Here is a 20,825-nt window from a genome sequence, read left to right as displayed (position 1 = left end):
TTCATTTAGTTGAGAAACTTTTCAAAAATGCGGTTTCTATTCTTGAAAACACCTTCTTAACCACTGACCAAGGTTATGTGCAAATGCGGTGGTAGAGAGGATCATACAGCCTAGCCTAAAAAGGGCTTATTGTAAGAGAGTGGAGGAAAGGCGAGAATGGGACGCTGAACAGCGCGAGAGCCCAGAGGCCTGGAGGAAGAGAAATCATCAGGCAGTTAGAGCTGAGTACAGGTCTGTCTTGACTCCAGCTTTTGGTTCTCCTCCTCAGGATCTGAAAGCCATTTGCCCTGACCCTTCATTTTCCTCCCGGAAGGGTCTGTGTCACATCTCAGGAGCTGTTTTATCTGCCCCACTGAGAACAGGAGCACCTGATAATGGGGCAGCAGTGCTGGAGGAACAGAAGGCAGAAGAGCTGGAGCAACCCTGCCACGGGCCAGGACATGGGTTACACACTTAGAGCTGAGTGAGGCGGCAGGTTTGCGTTCCTTTGTTTTGTCGCGGAGTGGCCTAGGCTCAGGTTCCCTCGGCAGAAACCAGAGGAGAGCAAAGCACATCTTAAAGAAAAATGTCTTTTAAAAGCAAACTGCTGGGCCTATAACCTGTATGGTATTAGACTCCGATGGGAGAATCTGTCAAGGGTTGTATGTGTTGCCAGATGTTTTGTGATGCCCCTGAAGATTATGAACAAACATGAATAATAATATCTCACATTTGTTGAACACACACTTTGTTCCATGCATTGTGTAAAATGCTTTAATGAATTCTCCCTCTTACTCTACAACAACCTCATGAGGAAGTTGAGTTATCCTTGCTTTTATACATGAGGACACAAGGGGTCTTAGAGAAGCTAAGTAATTTGCAGTGTCACCCCAGCCAACAAGTGGCGGCACCAGGGTGGAATAGGGACAACTGGACTCCAAAACTAGCTCTGTGAGCCAGCAAGCTCTAGTGTCCCCTCTGATCAGTAGGAGGCCGTGTCTACTGTCCAGGGTGGGCATCCTTCCTAAAGGTTCCTGGCTGTGACATGAGCCTGAGCCCGTGCTGAGGGAGGACTCACATGAGGTTTTCTCTTACGACTGTGGAGTGGTACTGTCACCTGTAGCCTTTGCTCTGCAGAAAGACGGAGATGAAGGATATCTTCAAAACCACAGTTTCTACATCCATAGCTACATTTGAGATACAGAAATTGTATGCATTGCACAGCCAGGTGGCTACTCCAGCATCTCCCAAAACTGCTTCTCAAGGAGACACATTTGACCTCAGGCCTTCTTTTTTATTTTCCCTATCATAAAACCTGTTAACCTCTGATGGAGAACTTTAAACTTTATAGAGTTTGGAAAAGGTGGCTTTAGACATAAGATGGTTGGTTGGTTGGTTGGTTTATAGATGTAGTCTAAACATGATACTGCCAATTTTGAGAATTATAGAACCTGGGCTGACCTCAGTCAAAATTCTATTTTGTACCAAAGTTTCCACACACACACACACACACACACACACACACACCCTCCCGCAACTTTTTATTGAAGTGTAACATACAGGAAAGTGCACAAAGTGACACAGCTGAATGAATGATCACATCTACCCAGCACCCCAGAAGACACTCCCTGCCCCCGTATTAGTTTCTTGGGGCTGCCATAACACGGTACCACAAACTGGGTGACTTAAAACAACAGAACTTGATTGTCTCGCAGCTCTGGAGGCCACAAGTCGGAAATGAAGGTGTCAGCAGGGCCGTGCCTCCTCTGAGATCCACAACGGAACCCTTCCTTGCCTCCTCTTAGCTTCAGTGCTTTGTGGGCGGTCCCCGCTTTCCTGGGCTTGCAGCTGCATCACTCCAGTCTTAGCCTTCGTGGTCACATGGCACTTTCCCTGTGTGTCTCTGTCCTCACATGGCCTTCTTCTAGGGACACCAGTTATGTTGGATTAGGGGCCATCCTACTCCAGTATGAGCGCGTCTTAACTAATTTACATCAGTAACAACCCTATTTCCAAATAGGGTCACACTCTGAGGTACTAGGGGTTAGGAGTTCAACATAACTTTTTTGGGGGAGGTGGGGAGGTTGACCCAAATACGCCCCATGTTTCACCCAGTCAGTACACCTTCCTCCTTCACAGCGGTAACAAAGGGCGTTTTTAAGTAATAACATCACACCAAATCCGTGGTAATAAGCAAGGAGATGATGATGTAGACATTCAGTGACATCCCTTATGCCCTGCCTGGGCACACGTGGAACTTTGGCTTTTTTGTCCTTCCTTCTAAATACTGATTTTGATTCTTTTAATTACAGTACCTGAGTCAACAAACTCAATATTAACATGCAGGCTCTCTGCAGATTTGCACCAAGAAGTTTCTCCTAAAACCGTCAGTCAACCTATTTGCATTTTAGTGCTGTTACTGCTTCTGTATTACCTTATACTATTTTTTTCAAGTAGTTATTTACAGAAAACCTTCAAGAACATTTTTCAAAAATCAGTATTGGCTTATGTTTTTATATTGTGGTCCTAGTAGCTTCATGGTATTGAAGACCTCCTAGAGCTTAATTGTTTTTTCTTGTCTGGTAGTGTATTTAAGAATAGTGTATTCTTAAAGTGCCCCTCCTGTCAAATGAACTGGTGTTCTATTGTGTCTTCCTGTTGTATCTATTTAAGAAACAGCAAGAGGATTTATAGATTTCCACAAGCACAAATCTTAAAAGAGCATAAATTGAAAATAAGTATAAATTTTAAAAGACCATTCATAGAAGAAGTGAAGAATTTTAATAAGCATGAAACTTTTTTTTATAAATCATATCATTACATTTTCATGGTTGTATATTTTTTCTAAATTATTCCAAAAACAATTAGTCTAGCTGGTATGAATAAAGACAAAAAACAAACAACCCCACAAACTCCCACAAACTAGTAACATAAACCTTAATAGCCTAGAGGGTTTTGAACAATGAGTAAACAGAGGCTAGGAAAGGGGGCTGTGACTTGCCCAAGGTCACATAGTCAGAGGCAGCCAGGACCGACCAGCTATTGAACAAAAACCAAAGTAAGCAGAAGACTTTTAAGTGTTGAAGTTTTTAATTCTAATCTTAGGAGAAAATGCTGTTGGCTCTTAGGTCAAATTGACTATAAAAATGATCTGTTTTGATCTGAGTAAACAGGAATTCCAATGTCAAACATAAAAGAGATATAGGGGACGGGGAGTCAAAATACTCTGAGCACCTTGTAATTGCTACCTGACTTCAAGCATTGCCCAAAAGTGGAAGATGCGGCGTGTAGGTAGCTGTAAAAGCGATTTTAAGGCAACATTTTATTTACACTACAGATAAACTTCACCAGCCTCCTAACCTCCCATAGAACATCTTAAATATCAAAGGCAATTGTGAAAAAACTTTTAATTTGTGTTTTGTAAAGAGGATAGACCAGTAATTAATGTATCAAACTTGCTGCTTGGTGCCATATTGAGTCTCAGAAATGACCTGGCATGATAAACGATTCTTCTTCAAAAGGATTAATGAATGTTTAATAAGTTTTCTTTCTTTCTTTTTCTAGCCAAGGACCCTTGTCATCCATTAGAGCAGTAATCAAGAGATGTAAGTTTGTTTCTCCCTGCTCTGTGTTTGTCCTCTGTAATAATTTTAAATGATGGTTTAGATTTCTAGCAAGTGATTGAACTTGATGAATCTTACAACGAATCCAGCAAGAGCAGCATCTCCTAAGGAATAATAAACCATTTCAGACATGTAGCTAGTTTTTCAACTTTCCTTTCAACTTTCATTTATTGATAAGCCAGTTCCTCAGAACAATATTTTTCTCTTATAGAACTGAGCTGTAAAAGGTTTTTTTGGATTATCTAATTTCTGTGATCTACTATAAACTTTATGTAACCATTTTCTATAGGTAGAGACATCTGATGGGTTAAAAAAATATCAAACCCTGTTCTTTTTGATTCATTTGCTTCCACAGTATTTTTAATTAACTGTATAAATGCCTATGGAGATCAGCTCACACTTGCACATATAAATAGAAATGACGAAATAGAATTCTCTCCAGAATAGTAGATTCATGCTTACTAACTTTGCCTCTTGGTTCAAGTTACAATACTTGCTTTTGGTGTGTAGAGTTTTAGCATCCTTTTTAATAAAAGGTTCGGCAAAGATCCCCTTTCCAAATAGAACGTGGATTATATGTTATAAAAAAAAAGATAAAGAAGGGGTTTCACATTATTTGAGCTGAGATCACCACCCTAAAGAGAATGTATATTATTTTTAGAAACATAATTTATAATATTTAGTATGAATTTAGGATATCCATAGATTGTGAAGAGCATACATTTAAATTCATTTCCATGAACAATTTGTAAGGTGGCGCTACAGAAAGATATTTCACATTTCTCCACGTTTCATTTTTGTTGTTGTCAGTGGCAAATTATAAAAGCGTGGGAATGCCACAGTGTATGTTGAAGGGAGTTCAGCTATGAAAGTGAAAAGTTCGGGATAGTTTCACATGCCTCAGAGCCCTTGAGGTGGAGAGAGAGACAGGGTAGGGAGAGAATTTAAAGAGGAAATTAGCGTCTGGACGTTAGAAGGATTTCTTTCTGGAGATACAGTTTGGAGGTCATTGAGATTACAGGCATAACCCTGGGAGTAGTCAGACATTTAGGGAGAAAGTGTAGAGGGTGAAGATGGCAAAGGACAGAATCTTGGGGAACAGTGATGTCCGAGGCCAGGCTGTGCCTTTAAAGTGCCACAGGGCAAAAGATGGCATGACCCAAAAACCCAGCCCTGCCGAGGAGGGCCTCCTGTCACTGAGTCCTGTCCGCTGGCCCCTGCCTTTGTTCTCGGGCTTCTCACCTTTCCTCTCGGGTGGCAGGACTTGGTAGGGGATTGTAATCTGTACCTGACGTCCCCTAGGGCCTTCAGGGCGATCTGGTTTACCCCGAGGCCCTGTCCTGGCAAGGCTAAAGGAGAAGGCAGCTAAGGAGGACAGGGCGAAACGCGGCTGAAAAAGAACGATCAGCGTAATAGAAACACGAGGAGACCGCTGCGTGTTAGAGGTCAAGGGAATTAAGGTTTTCGAAAAGTGAAGCACAAATAGCGCTTACTGCCTCAGCAAGGTCAGGCAGAAGGCGGCTGAGAATAGGTCCCTGTGTGGCCCTTAGGAGGCCAGCGCTGACCTCTGGGAGAGCAGTTTCAGCAGAACACTGACGTTCCTTGGAAGCCACACTTCAGCTGGAACAATGAGTGGAATATATGGCGTTGGGACAGCTGAGAGGTAGGCTGCTTTTTTTATGAAATCGGGCAGTAAACAGGAAAAGAAAGGGCCGTAGCTTGAGAAGGGACAGGGGCCAGGCAGAGAAGGGATTTGAACATGTTCACAGACTGTTTAGGAAGAGGAAGCTTGGAGGCCTTTGTGGGCAGCAGGGAAGGAATCCGTGGAGATCAGACTGACCCAGAGAGAAGAGGAGATTGGTGAAGAAGCCCGAGTGGAGAGAAAGGAGGAGATGCAACAAGGAAAACCCTTGCTTTGAGGAATCTTTTTTTAAAAAGCTAACCAAGTTGTCTTGTAATTCTTACATGTATGATTTGTATACACTAAAGAAATATTTGTTGACTGTATCTATTGCTGATGTTTAGACAAGGAGGCCAAACAGATCCTCACATGATACTATGTAAATACAGAATGAAGAATAATTGTGTCACCCCTTATCTTTTTCCGTTCTGCCCGTTCTAGAAGAAAAAGTTACAAACAACTTTTCTCTTACCCAACCCATTGAAATGTTTGCTTCACCATCCCAGACTCAAATCATCTAACACTAGCAAGGAGGAAGACTTTACCTTTTAAAAGCAATATTTCTTCAATAGTTGTATTTTAAATTCTTTCATAATGAGCCTGGTTCCCGTCAAGCCTTGAGGGCTTTCTTTTTGCATTTATTCTTAAGTGAGCCATAGGCTACTTGAGGTAAAGATCTTAAAATTAAAAGTGTTCCAACTGGATATATCTAGAATTTCATGCTTTTCCTTTCATTAACCTTTTAAAAGAAAATTATTCTTTGAGATTCAGATTTAGCTAATATCCATTGCCTACTGTACGTCAGGACCTATTCACCTATGTTATGAAATAATGCCCTGCATGGTAGGTGTTGACCTCACTTTACAGAGGGTAGGGTCCTTGAGCCTCAGAGAGGTTAAATGGCTTCACAAGGTAGAGCGGAGATGTGAACGTACACTTCCTGACCCCAAAGCCATGAGCGTCCCGTGCCACGGATGCGCTTGTTATCATGTCAGATGCATCCAGCTCATACCCTGTCTCAAGCAAATGTAGTTAGTGAGTTACTTTTTTATTTTTGTGATTTTCATTGGCAAAGTAGGGTTATAGCAAGAACACTTATAATAACTTTCTATGTGTTTATTTCTCCTGACCATCGTTTAATGGATATTTTTTAATTATTTAGAATCAGGACAAGCATCCAGCTCTCCTAGATCCACAAGGAGTTAAACTGCTCCCAGCCCTTCTTGTCACGGCTGTGTGCCCTGGGATAATTCTTTTAACCTCCCTTTATCTCAGTCTCCCCATCCGGAAGGCTGGAGTACGATGATCATTGGGGGTCCTTTCATGCTTATGATCCTGTTCGGAACTTATAAGGATCCTTTATTAGTGCCAATGTTGCAAATCCAGATCTCAATCTTTTATAAATGGCTGAATATGAATTTGTTTTGTACTTAGAACTTAACCATACGAACTAGAAAAGTTTGAGAATAATTCTTTGAAATGCTATGATAACTTGAACTGGAAATACTGGCTTTATTCTGTGGCCTTCCTCCAAAAAGCATGAAAGACTAGCAGCCTGTGGCAGGGGTTAAAAGGAACATGTTGGTCTGCATGGGCATTGATAGCAAATTTCAAATTTCCTGGAAACAACTACATTCAATCTGTTTAACCCGGGAAAGTGAGAATGAGATGGAGTGGACAGTTAAGAAATTAGCGGGAAGAGTGTGAGATACTCACTACGTGAAAATCTGCCATGAAAATCTGAAGTGTTTCTAGCTGCTAAACTTGTTCAACACTGACAAAAAGTGTCAGCCATTCTGTAATGATCAAGAGAAAAAAGAGATTTCATAGACGAGTGAACGTGAAAAAAAGACCAGAGCAGGACAGGGGAAGGCAGTGCTTCTCCAAGGAGGAGGAGATCTGTAAGTATGATTTGAAGACCTTCTCACCCCTCACGCTTCCACATTCAGAATGGGAATGTCATTCTGCTAATGAGGCGGTGAGGTAGGGGGCCCTTACCAGTGACTGGTGTGCAGGGTCAGAATCAAGTGAAAAGCCACTGATTTCAAAGAAAATTAACTACTGAATTTCCTTTTAAGCATTAGGCATACTTTAAAACTGATTCCTATTGAAGTAGCAAAATGGTTTTTAGATCTTTTTTGCACTGTTGTTAAGAGCTATAGGTAGATTTTTGTTTGTTTGTTTTTTTAACTGTGGTTATGTGTGTGGATATACTGGTCTGCACAGACAAGACATGTCTTTGCCTCGGCGTACTCCCTTACTCCCCGAAACTATGGTTTACTGGCTTTTCCTTTCTGTTGAAGTGTGCAGAGTGGAGAAAACAGTGGCATGGCGAGACAGCCTTGCTCCTGAATTCCTTGTAGAGCATAGGCAACTCTTTTTTCTCCCTTTCCTCTTCTATAACCCCTTCTTTTTTTCCCTTAGCACTCATGAATAGTGCACAGCAAAAATGCCCCGTGGAAGAGGTATGTTGGTGACAATAAATAACATGATGTCTTTTACAAGCGCTGTGTCTGCTGATTCTGGCTTTAGCGATGGTGCTGATGTGATTGTAGACACTCAGTGAGCCTTGGACTTAATGAAACTGTTCTTACAAATCAGACGCACCACTTTATCCTCTCTGTGCTTTGACTATAGTAGCCAAAATGCACCTCAGCTTGGTTTAACGTTTGATAAAACTGTAACAGTCAAACCAGTTGATGATATGAATATAGGACATCCTCCAAATCGAAACCCAAGGGGTTTTGGTTTCAAATGTTGAGCTTGCTTTGCCAACCCGGAGTAGATTCAGCCGTCACAGCTCCAACGCCAGTCTCCATTCCACCCCCACCTTCCACCTCTATCCCTGCCTCCCTCACTTTCTTAGTCTCCTTGTTCAGAGAGAATCAGAAGTTAATAGAATGGGAAAAGAAAATATTCACACCTTCAGCCTCTTCAAATCAGAAGAATTGAGAAAGTAGAGAATTGGAGAGATATGAAGGCAACTGATAAAAACAGTTTATATCTGAAACAAATTCCCCTTTGTGCATAACTCATTACAGTGTATATAGTATTTGAAGATTTTTTTTAAAAAGATATCTTTGGAACGTGCATCTTGAAAATAGGGATAATATTCTGTATTGAACATATGTGTAATATGTGACCCTATATGTAACATATTTTGCAGGTCATCTGATTAAGGTGTAATTTAATTTTAAAATAAATGTTGAAAAAAATTTAAATGATCTAGTGTTTGAGTCTGAGGCTTGAGGGAAGTCAGTGCTGCATACACAATAATATATGCTATAAACATGTTTATATAAATGATTTGAACATTTTTTGAATTTATCATCTCTTAATTTATAAGGTTGTAAAATTCTAGAAGAGTTAGAAAATACATGAAAATTTGACCAGCTTCACTCTCTTTACAGTAGAGTTATAAACAAACATTACAAAAGTATAGTCATGGATCAGAATAGATTAAAAACATTTTTCTGCTCGTTATTTCATGTCGTCATAATGCTCTTATCATGCAATTTCAATTTAAAGCTGTCTTCTTTTCTCTGTTCATTCTTTAAATTATTCTCAGAACTGTAGAATATGCTTTGGGAAGTTTTTGAAATCTGTGTTTTCTTACAAAATTCAAATATATAACTATAATTAACTTTACACCATATGAAAAGATCATTTTGATTTGCTTTTCTACTATGAATGTTAAAATCCATACATCCTATATGATATCAAGTACAAGCTAATTTTTTCCAATAATATACCCTATACAAAATTAAACCTTTATTGAATGTACTAATTTTGTACTATATCAGTTTATTCTTTCTTTTATAGCTTCTCGGACTTCTATTCAGAGTGAGCTTCATCGAGATAGGAGGTATGATTATATTTATAATAGAAGGCATTTATTCTGCTAATAATGAAATAAAAGTGTGTTATCAGTTAGCAAATTAAATATTTCTCTTTCATAAGCAGTATACTACAGCATTCTTGCCTCATGAATACATTTTCTGAATTAATCTGTAAGTTTGAATGATGAAGACTTTCCTTGAGAAAGGAAGTAATACAAGCCTGAAAATGTTCTTTTGCCATAATTATTTACTGACAGCAATTTAAAAATGTTTATTAAGCAACTGCTATGTGTAAAGCATTGTTGGAACTGCCTCAAAGAAATGCTTTGTACCTTATAGCTACTTAGTAAATGTCACATATGCGTTAATAGATGGATGACAGGATAGAAAATTTAATCAAAGGATAAAAGAGAAGACTCAGGCAGCTGGATAGATGGCTGAATGAATAAATGGCTAGAGGGGTGGGGGAGAAAGGGAAGGAGGGGAGGAGGAAGGAATGAGTCATGCATAGATAGAAGAAAGGACCAATAGACAGGCAGTTAGAAGATTGAATGGATGGGAAGGTGGACAGGCGGATAAATAGTTGGATGGATTTTTGTAAGACATGGTCCCTGCTTTCAAATTTCTTACAGTATAACATAGGCGACTAAAGAACAAGGGCTTTAAAGTCCGACATTACCAAGTTCAAATCCTGACTTTACTTTCTTACCATGTGACCTTGGGCACGCTACTTAACCTTTCTTAGCTTCAATATTCCCATCTTTAAAATGGTGCTAACTGGGGCCGGCCAAGTGGCTCAGTTGGTTAAGAACTTGCTCAAGAGTGTGAACTTTGAGCAACAGCGGTTCAAATCCCAGCCCGAGCTGAGCTGCTGCTGAACTGCCAACAGGTGGCAGGATGGCTCAGCTAAAAAAATAAATAAATAAATGAATAAAATGGTGCTAACGATACCTACTTCATGAGGATCGATGCATGTAGAGTGGTTAACATTTATTAACTAGTATCTCTTATTATTTAGAGAAAAACAATAATCAAGGTTCTTAGGTAATGCCATTCAAATTAATCAGTGAATAGGTTTTACTGTTTCACAAGCTAGCATGAGAGTGTGTATTTATGCACAATTTTGATAATGGCAGTGCTTTTTGTTTTTCCTTTTGTTTTCCATAGAGTGCTAGGGAAAGAAAGAGGGTATCATCATCCCTATTTGTTAGATGAGAAAATTGAGGCTCAGAGAGGTTGATTGATTTGCTGAGAGTCACACAGTTGGTGTTTGTTAGGAAATCAGGTTGAAGGTAAGATTTATACATTGAACTATAGAATCAGTTTCTGAAAATGATTAAAGAAGCCATGCCTAAATCATTATGCCTCCTCAGTATTAAAGATTAATCTGTCAAATTTGTATACAAATCTGACCAGGAATACACACACATCAGGGTCTAGAAGTGAACTTGTTAACTCAACACTTCACGATCACTTTGAATCAGGACAGAGGTAGAGTGAGGAGAAAGAAGATATTCTATTTATATAGTATTATTTCAGAATATATACTTTATAATAACAGAAAGCTAAACAACTCTAATTGACCAGTGCACTTTTTTAGCTTACAATATACTGGGGGTGCCAAAAAAAATGTATACACAACTTGTATTCATTTTTGTTATCGGTATATATTGAGTATTAAAATTTTAATACCGCTTTTTCCTTTCTTAAAATGCGTATACGTTTTTTGGCACCCTCTGTATTTATGTTTGTGGTATAGGCTACATAGCAGAGCCCTGGGATGAAGAGATTGTATGGGCCTTACTTAGTCCTTATTCTTATCAACCAAGGCAGAGCCAAGTGTGCTTAGGGTACATCTCTTAACTTTTTGAGGCTAAAATCGTGGACAATGACTGTCATTTGATCGCTCGAAGACTGCCTGGCTGTACTATTGGAGACAGCCAGGTTAGACAGGTCATTTTGTGATTATGGCTGTTCTTATGTAATTTTGTTGGGTGGTAGTTGTTTTCATGAATCTTTAAACATTTGTAAATAGACAATAGCTTGTTACCAACCCCCAAATCCTCACTGAGGTTTCTGTCTGCCAGGCGCCCCGAGATCACCATTGTGGCAGCTGAGCCGCTGAGGAGGGCCTCGTGGTTTCCAGGAGCCCCACCCTCAGGCCTGGGATTTCCCCCGCCCTCTGCAGCAGGCTCTTGGAGGCCCAGTGAGCTGGTTCCTGCTGAGGTGAATAAATACCACGTTATCTCTTTGCATTTTATTTTTAAAATGAAGTTCAAAGATAAGAACAGTGAGACTATTAACATGTTGGCTATTGCCCATAGATGTCTAAAATCATTCTCTATTTTGCAGCTCCCACCGTCTTATGAACAAGTCATAAAAGAAATCAACCAAGTTCAAATTAATACTACAAATAATAATAATGCTGCTGCCAGTCCAAGACACACCATTACTTCTGCAACTCAGACCGACTTTTCAGAAGAAATAGACAACCATCTGCCTCAAAGTAATGCGAGTCATTTGTCTCTCCTAAGTCTGACCTAGTTCTAGGGAAGTAATCAGTAGTCTCTAGCCTTTAAAATAATTTGCAATTTGTACATAATTCATTGAGCTCTGCCTTCCAGTCAGCATGACTGTGTGTGCTTTCTTAATTTGGATTTGCTGTGATTATTATAAGAGCTCATTATGACAAGCCACAGCCCCAGTCTCTTAGGTTCACCCTAGTTCATATCACAAAAATATCATCCTTTTAACTCGTGGCTGGTATACTGTTGATGCCCATTATTACCATTGAGAAGGATGTTATATTTAGCAACTTCAACTTGATAGGATGCTAAAGGTGATTGTCCTATTAGGCTGTTAAAAAGTATTGTATTGGGGCTAGCCAAGTGGCTCAGTTGGTTAAGGAAAAAAAAAAAAAGGTTTGTATTAGGATAACAGATGAGAGTAAGTTACTTTGGAAAAGTAAAGCAAGACTTGTTGGACTTTTGACAATGAGAGAAATGGTTCATGTGATAAGAATATTGAGAATGAGAAATTGAATCGTGTTTTAAAATATTATATAGTGAATGTTTGTTGTATGAATAGTTATAACTTGAAAACTCCTACAGGAAATTGAGTATAAACATTTCCCCATTGATTTTGGAATTACTTTTTACTAATGAATTAAGGAAACCAAAATCTCTTGCTATTCGACATATATATTTTTAAAAATCTGTGTGTCTTCTATTATTTTTCCTTTTAAGTTATAATGTTGCCACTTCTTTTTGTTTGTTTTGGTCTCATTAGCCCTACAGGCACCTCTCAAACCTCTTCAGCCTTCGCCAGCGGCCTCAGCCAAGGATCCTGCAACAAATGTGGCGCCTTTAATAGTCTTTGACATTTCTGAAGAACAGAATTGTCCAGAAAACTCCAGTGCTACAAGATGTCCAGTGCCAAAACCAAGATCAAAAAGCAACCTCAGGCCAATAGCCAGAGATACCCACATTAAAGAGCAGAATCACCAGAGAATCGGCCCAGCGGCCACGGAGGAGGAGCCAACCCCAAGCAGGCCCCTCTCCCTGTTGGACAGTACCGGCGACTTGTATAGTCAGGCAGCAATGAACATGATGAACACAGAGCAAAGCCAAAATAGTGTTATTTCAAGGATCAAAGCATTTGATAGTCAGACAAATCCAGGAACCTCAGGACTGCCCAAGAAACCAGAGATTGCTCCGCGCACGCTACCCCCAAGGCCTGCTGTGTCCTCAGGGAAACCCTCAGTGGCTCCCAAACCAGCTGCTAACAGAGCTTCTGGAGACTTGGACTCCTGGAATGAGAACAGACTCAAGGTGGCCTCTCGGGAAGGGCTCACCCCACACTTTCCACGGAAAGACGCAGGGAGCATCCCAGTACCCAAACCTGAATTGCCAAAGAAACCAAATCCTGGCCTTATACGAAACGTTAATCCAGAGATCCCGGGAGGCGGGCCCGTGGCTGAGAGCCCCGATGGCGCGAAGAAAGTCCCAACCCCTGCTCCTCGGCCTTTGCTGCCGAGGAGATCAGTCTCCTCAGAAAACCCCGCCGGGCCTGCAGCTTTGCTAAAACCAGCCACTGTTCCTCCCCGACTCTCGGCGGCGTCACATGCCAAAGCATTCAGGTCACTGGGCGAAGGACCCTCAGCCAACCCCCCGGCTCCAGGTCTGCAAAGCAAGCCTCTGGGGGACATTGACCTCATCAGTTTTGATGATGATGTTTTACCCACCCCATCTGGGAACCCGGTTGAAGACTCTGTTGGTTCTGAGATTGTTCTGGGTGAGTAAAAATCAGAACAAGGGGGCGGGCGGGGGGGGGCGGGGCATCTAAACTCATTGTAGGGTATCTTCAGTGGCACTTTGTTTTAGTTTGTAGTACATAAGTTATGGAGGTGTATATGTGCATGTGTGTGCACATGTATGTGTGTGTACAGATGGGGAGAAACAAATTAAGGAACACGGAGCTGGCCGGGAGATGGAAACAGAGACGGGAGGAGAGATGGAAACAGAAAGAGGGAGACACACACAGTGATGACTACTGTACGAGCCGGGAATGAGCAGACTGGGACGAGGGACTGAGCTAGACGTGAGGCTGGTTCCCTTCCTCTAGCAGGTGGAGATTCAAGCATTCAAAGGTGCAGGGAGCTTCTTACAGGTGGGAAGGCATGCAGGGACCCCAGAGGGGCTCCCTGGATTGAAGCAGCCCCACTGGGAGTGCCAGGACAGGGGCCATCCCTGGGGAGGCCTCTGGCAAGAGCAGTGCAAGGAGTGAGGACCCAGCCATATGTTGCAAATTTTTTCCCCTTATATACCCTTCACAGAACCTCTTCCCTTGGGAATGCAGTTTTGTAAATAAAATATAACAGTTGTAAGTTTCCTGCCAACATCAGGGGAAATTAAATTTCCCAAGAGGCAGGGCATATATTTTTTTTCCATACACTATTCAGATGGAGGGTGTGATGGTAAAGCTTACCTTTGATTTGTCAAACTAAGTTGCTGTACTTATCATTAATAAGATTCCTTTTACTGCTTTTTACTTCTTTGGGTAGAATTTGTGAACATATAAGCTTGATAGTGTTTCTAAAAGGTTTGTTGTCATCTTATAAATGTTTAACATGTATCAAAATGGTATAAGCTCTGTGATTCAAAACCAGATTCTGCACAGCACAGGTGTATTTTAAGTGATAACAAACACATAGTTATTAAATATTTATCATGCATACAGCATGGTAACTGGCTATAGCATGCCTCTTGTCCATAAGGAGAGGAAGGAAAAATGTTAGAATATATTGAGTTTCTGCAGTGTTCCAAACCGTCTGCTAGATACCCTGACATACATTATTTAATCTAATACTCACAGTAACCCTTTTCAAGGTATCATTAGCCTCAATTTGCAGATGAAGAAAATAAGGCTGAGAGGTATCAAACGGGTAACTTGCCCAGTGTCATAAAACTACAATTTTTCAAGGCAGCATTCAAAGTCAATCTTTTTATTCTAAGTCTAGTTTATTTTTCACAATATCATGTTGCTACCCAACATTTTCATGAATCCTTAAACCCGGCAACACATTAAAAACTTTTCAAGTCTTTGTCATATCATGTTCTTATTTAAACCTTTTTGGTGTTATAAGGCTCAGGATAGGACAGGGATGGGTAAATCCAACAACAGCAAGCTGTTAAGAGTGGAAGCAGCACAGGCCAGAGAAATATCACCTGTTTGTATAACTCATAGATTCTATGGGGGTGGCAGCTTGGTTAATAGCTGCGGAGAATTTATTCTGTGTCATTAAGCAGATAATTACAGTCATCTTCAAAACAAGAAGGTCAACAGTATACATTCAACATAAATACAGCCTCATGCTTCATCCTCAGCTTTTTCTGTTTCTTGGTTTCTACCGCTTCATTGCGTAACGTGTAATTATTGAGGAGTCTGCTAGCAAAACGTGTAGTTTGCTTGCCCTACCTGACTTTAACCATTGCTCTCGACTGTGGAGTGAGACTGCACGGAACCCTTTATCTTCTTTCTAAACCTGCATCTCTTCCTGTATTCTGCACCTCACATAGCGACACCATCACACCACCCCACTTTCCCTGGAGAAGAATTCGAGAGATCACTCTTGAGTCTTCCCCCACTGTGCTACAGTGGCTCGTTGTTTGGACTTGGAGTCAGGCTGGCTGAGGTCTCCCACTTAATTGGTATGTGCTTGAGCCATTTACTTACCTCCGTGAGTGCCTCAGTTTCCTCATCTATAAAACACGATAATCATACTCCTCATGGAAGTATTGCAAGGATTACATGTGATTATGCAGGAAAGCCCTGTCATGTTGTCTGAAACATGGTATGTGCTCATTAAGTCATGCTTAATGACTTCTTGTGCTTCACATTCAATTAGTTCCCAACTCCTGCTGGTTTTACCTTCTGAATAGTTCTTGAATCTTCCTCTCAGCTCCATCCCTGCTGCCACTGCCTCCCTTCAGGCCTTTAGGCCCAGAGGACTGCAGAGGCCTCCTGAATTGAGCCCCTGCTTTTTCCTCAAACCCACCGTTGTCCATACGGAGGCTACCCAAGCGATTTTGCTGGAGTGTGCATTGGACCCTGTTGCTTCCCTGCTTACTGTCCTCCAGAGGCCCTCGGGGTCACCTCTGAATTCCTCAACATGCAGGGGTTTTTGTTTCTTTATTGATTTGGGCTTTGTGCCTTTTTGATGGGCTATCAGTAGCATTGATTGTCTTTGTAAATAAAGGATTATGGTCTCTCCTTACTTAATCATCCTGGCATCTCACAGAAACGGGGAGAGGACCACAGGAGAAAGGAGACAAACTCACAAATACATCTTTCCTTCTCTGTCTCTTCCATCAAAAATAAACAACATCTAATAAAATAGTTTTCATTAAATGAAGTTGCTGTATTAATCTCAGGAAATAGAGATCAGAAAATACTGGAGCTATGAAAACATTGTAAAGATTAGAAAAATTATTAAAGGAAAACTCATAAAACAGGCAATATAATATTGGATTGATTTCATGGGTAAAATGCCTTCCAGGTAAATGTAATGGAGCTGAGAGGTATTAGCAATACCTCTTCACACCTTTACAAACATACCCAGTTGTCAAAAAAAAAAACAAAACAGAATGCCTCCGCTGTCAGCCCCATTACACAGACCAGAATAATAGTCTCACAGCCAATTTCTGCTATTAACAGAGCTCAAGGGAAAGAAATGACAGAAAGGCAAGCCAAGGATGGTGCAACTAATTATGATGACAAGCATATTATTAGAGACAGGTACTGGGCAGAAAACCACATTATCATCAATGTTTTTCTCAACCCACTAATGAAAAGCATGTGGATATAGGTGTAAAGGGGCCTGCTTGTTTGGCAGCAGGTGGAGAATAATTGGTTGTGTGTGTGAGGGGCTAGAAGGAGGGCAGAGTAAACACTGCAAATAAAAGGAGAGAAAATTCCATTGACTTTCCTTACATTTAGATAGGAGATTCCTTTGGAGGTGCTTTGGGTTTTTTCTATGCAGCAAGAGCAAACAGTCTGTGATAGAGAGACTTATGGCACTGCAGTGCTTAACCCTTTCTGGGTGACAGAACCGAGAATCTGATTAGCCTGGGAACCTTGCCTCTCCCTTGAAAAGATCCCTTGAGCTCATGTATGCACCATTGGAAGTGGTTTCCAGATCCTGTTCCTGGACCCCAGATTAAGGACTTCTACTACAGAATGATGGAGATAACATTCAGTGGACTGCTGAACTAGATTATGGTACAGCCATACAATGGACTATTGGGCAGTAATTAGAAAGGAAGTAGACCACCTTTTATCCCCTGCTGTGGACCAACCTCCAAGATATTAGTAGGTGAAAAATGCAAGCTAGTATTCAGAGCTAGATAGCATTCATGGTATTTTAGCTACTGTTGGTGTTAAAACACACACACACAGATGTCTTTGGAAAGATATATAAAGAGTTGGTAACAGGTTGTCTTTTATGAGGGAACTGAGGAGGCAGGAGACGATGGGGGAACCTGTTTTTTCAAATAGCTGAACATAGCAGAATTAAGATGAAAGAAACTGAGAATTACCTCTTTGTCCATTTTGTCTCAGACAGAGAGAACTGCATCCCGCCCTGATCCTCAGCATTACGATGAGCAGAAATTTTTTAAAAATATGATTTTTCTAAAGTTATATTATTCAAGTTTACAAATAAAAGCTAATTATTATGAACTAGATATGTTTGAATGGGCGAATTAAAAAATATATATCTGCATTATTTCCTATTAAATGGAATCATTGTGGAATAGTATCAAAAAGAGTTTTTATTTTTCTAAGTACTTTATGGAAAATTTTATGGCCACCATTGCCTTCAGAAAGCAATAAAAGGGACAAGAGTTTTCACTTTCTCCCCGTTTTTAAGTCGTTTTTGTTTTGGTTTGTTTGGCAGTGGTGTTATTTCAACGTTATCTTATAACTTTTTCTTGTCGTTGAATTTGTTAGATTTTTTTTTTTAGTTACTAAATAACATATTTGCTGTAACAAGTCGAACAGTATAAACATTTAGTAAAATAAAAAAAAGTAATATAATCTCCCTCTAGTCCATCCAAATCCCAGAGTAAACAGCGTGGACAGTGCTGTAAGTAGCCTTCTGAGCGTGTGGACATTCCAAACCAAAGCTTACAAACATATACATATACTTGTATTTTTTTTCTGCTTTTTACAGAAATTTTTTATCATGCTATACCTGTTACTCAGCAGCTCGCCTTTTCATTTAACAGTAAGATTTATGGACTTCTCTTCAGGCCAGTAGATCGAAGTCTAGTCTTTGTTTTGTTATACCTGCCTGAGTACATGATCGCTGAGTCAGCGTTTCCCCTGCTGATGGACGTTCAGGTTGTTCCGTGTGTTTTTAATTTTTTGGATTTTTTTTTGCCATTATAAAAATGCTGCAGTAAACACTCTTCTAAAGATTTTCACTTCTAGTGCTTTTGTTTCTGAAGAATACATTTCCAAAAGTGGGGCTACTGGGGCAAAGGTTGTGAAGTTTAAGCATTCCAGTAGTTCCAGTGATCTAGTTTCCCACCTAGCGGTGCCTGGAGTTCCCAAAGCTGAGTGCCATCCTTGCTTTTTATGCCGCCCACTCACATTTCTATTGGAAAAAATACCCCTCTCATGAAAAGACATGAAAAGTAGAGTTCATGTTGTGTAGCTAGGGAGAGACTCATGCACCATCATCAAGACGAAAAACTGGCCTCGGGCTCCACCTTCTCCCTGAAGTGATGCTGCTTGTCCTCCCTGCTAGTCTGCGCGCCTCACCTGGATCACAGCCCAGGACAGCACACAGACAGCGAGGCAGGTGCTGGGGGAGGTCGTTTAAACAGACTCACTCCTGCCAAATAGCCCGCAGTGCCGGAACACTAAGGCTTCCTTGCTTCACTGTATTGAGAAAGAATTTTTTTTTCTGGACACATATAGTAGAATAATTACACATGATCTAAGTGCCAGGTATTAAAGAGCAGCTAACGTGATATTAAAATACAAACCAAAACAGAGAGAGAAAAAATGGGTAGCTAGGACACTTGTGTAATACTTTGTATTTAAGTTGTATCTGTGCTACTTGAATTTAGATCCTTCAGGTTTTAAAATAAAATGACTGGACCCTTTAATGTAAGAGATGAGCTGTGCTGCAGGACTGGGGCAGGGTTCCCTGAGGCCGACCCTCCAACAGCAAGCACGTTGGGATGTCCTTGTGCCCAGCCCCTCAAGGGCACCGACTGGCCTCTTTCCCTCCTTCCTTGTTTGGGCCCTCACTCCTGGAATATGAGAGAAAGAGTGTAGGTGGTATACTGGCCCGCAATTTGGTATGAATTGGCAAACAATTGAAGTCATTTTGTGCTCAAGATTTTCTTCTCCCACACCCACAGCCCCAAAAAATCATCAACTAAAAACCTATACTGATTACCAACAGAATATAGGTACCAAAAGCAGCCTTTGAAGTAGAAATGCCACTTGAAAGGTAGACCACAATGAACAATTATGAGCCTACATCCTTTTCTTGAAGTTCTGGTCCTTTTTCCAGCAGGTAACAGAGTTCTGAGAGAATGGGATGTTACAACCAAGATTCAGGGCAGGGAGGACAGACAGTCCCTGAATGGCCAAGTCTCTGCAGCAGCTGGGAAGGAAGGTGGCTCTTTGTAGGTCACTGGGTTCCAGCAAAGGCCAAGGAGGCAGAACAGAGGCGATGGCAGGGGGAGAGAGAGAACAGAAAGGAATGATATACACTGAGCAAAGATACTGCATTTCTAGGTTTGAATAAAACGTATGCCAGGATTATAAGGGGTCTTCAAATTGTTTCATTTTAGCTAGCACTGTTCAGAATAGATGAACCATTCTGGGAGTTCAGATTTGCATAATATTTGCAATAATGGGCTTTAGTACAAGTGTATCTACCCCTTTTTATCCATTGGCACTGCTCTTTCCTAAAAATCAGATGTATATTATTCAAGGTGGAAGAACTATTAGAATATGTAAAATCCAGTTGTTGAAAAGACGGCCGTGGCCCCCTCTCCCCCTGCACCCGTTTCATGCTGCAACTTACATCCTTCTGCCCACTCCTGAAACTCCTTACCTTTCTCTACTTTTGTCTTTTTCATAATGCACCTCACCTTCTACTATACCATGTGAATTGCGTATTTGTTGTTTATTGTCTCCACCCTGCTGCTGGAATGTAAGTGCCATGTGGGCAGAGTTCTTTGCCTCCTTTACTGAAGTACCCCCAGCATCTAGAATAGTGCTTGATGTGTAGCAGGAACCCAGCCAATACTGAATGAACAAAGTGAAAAAACAAATTAACAAAAAAATGGATATAAAATGATCCTGTTTTTGTTTTGCAAAATATCTACATAATAATACATGTATTATAGAAAATATTATCGATAGATATACCACATTTAGATAATTGTTATTATTGAAGGGATGGGATTATGGAGTTTTCTGTCATATAGTTCTTAAGTTTTTTAAAGATTTTATTGGGGAATTGTGGGAGGGAACAGCATTGAGGAAACTGGAAAGGGGAACAGACAAGTTGCTTCTCCTTTTGTTCTTCAGTCTAGTTGTGGAGGATGTTGCTTCACTGGCCCATGTTGGTATTATGATCATTGTGCTCTTCCCAGCTGAGGCAGATCGGTCGCCGGCCATTGGAGAGCAGCCCACGGTGCCTTATGGCAGCTCACACTGGCTGCCGGCCACTCACGGCAGCCCACTGCAGCCTACGCCATCACTGGCGACTCACAGCAGCCCAGCTCCATGTCGAGCTGTTGTTCACCATCTTAGCTGTAGAGGGCGCAGCATCACTGGCCCATGTGGGATCTGAACCGGTGGCCGTGCTGCTCAGAGCTCACGCTCCCAAGCCAACTCTTAATCAACGAGCCACTCAGCCGGCCCTGTCATATAGTTCTTACTGTTTCCATTTTTACAGTCAACATTACTTTGGAAGTAAAAAAATAATGTTATAACAAAACAAGGAATTAGAGGATTTGTTTAGACCTAAAAGAAGGAACTTCGTTTGTTTTCAGGGACATAAATTACAGTGAAAGAAAGTTATAGTATTACAAGAGCCTTTTTTGAAGTTTGATATTGTATAATAATCTAGAGTTGGGTTTTTGAATTTAGATAAGACTCGCCTCACTTGTGAAC

At 40.8% G+C, this 20,825-nt stretch overlaps 1 protein-coding gene across 6 annotated transcripts in view; it reads left to right on the top strand.

Annotated features, from left to right (window-relative positions):
- SH3D19 (SH3 domain containing 19) overlaps positions 1 to 20,825 on the top strand; it is a 159,739-nt gene that overhangs the window by 108,735 nt on the left and 30,179 nt on the right. For 3 of the 6 annotated variants that reach the window (XM_019641243.1, XM_019641242.1, XM_019641247.1), the window contains exons 3-7: positions 3,544 to 3,584; positions 9,106 to 9,148; positions 11,210 to 11,348; positions 11,475 to 11,628; positions 12,411 to 13,415. In XM_019641243.1, coding sequence (XP_019496788.1) covers positions 3,544 to 3,584; positions 9,106 to 9,148; positions 11,210 to 11,348; positions 11,475 to 11,628; positions 12,411 to 13,415 — 1,382 coding nt within the window. Of the gene's footprint in view, positions 1 to 3,543; positions 3,585 to 7,707; positions 7,749 to 9,105; positions 9,149 to 11,209; positions 11,349 to 11,474; positions 11,629 to 12,410; positions 13,416 to 20,825 lie in introns of all 6 variants that reach the window. The other 3 variants (XM_019641246.1, XM_019641245.1, XM_019641244.1) reach the window with 2 other exon arrangements.

This window comes from Hipposideros armiger, unplaced genomic scaffold (assembly GCF_001890085.2).
Source record: "Hipposideros armiger isolate ML-2016 unplaced genomic scaffold, ASM189008v1 scaffold_58, whole genome shotgun sequence".
Taxonomy (NCBI): Eukaryota; Metazoa; Chordata; class Mammalia; order Chiroptera; family Hipposideridae; genus Hipposideros; species Hipposideros armiger.
The sequence above is the reverse complement of the archived record's forward strand: the minus strand, read 5'-3'. Positions and strand labels throughout refer to the sequence as shown.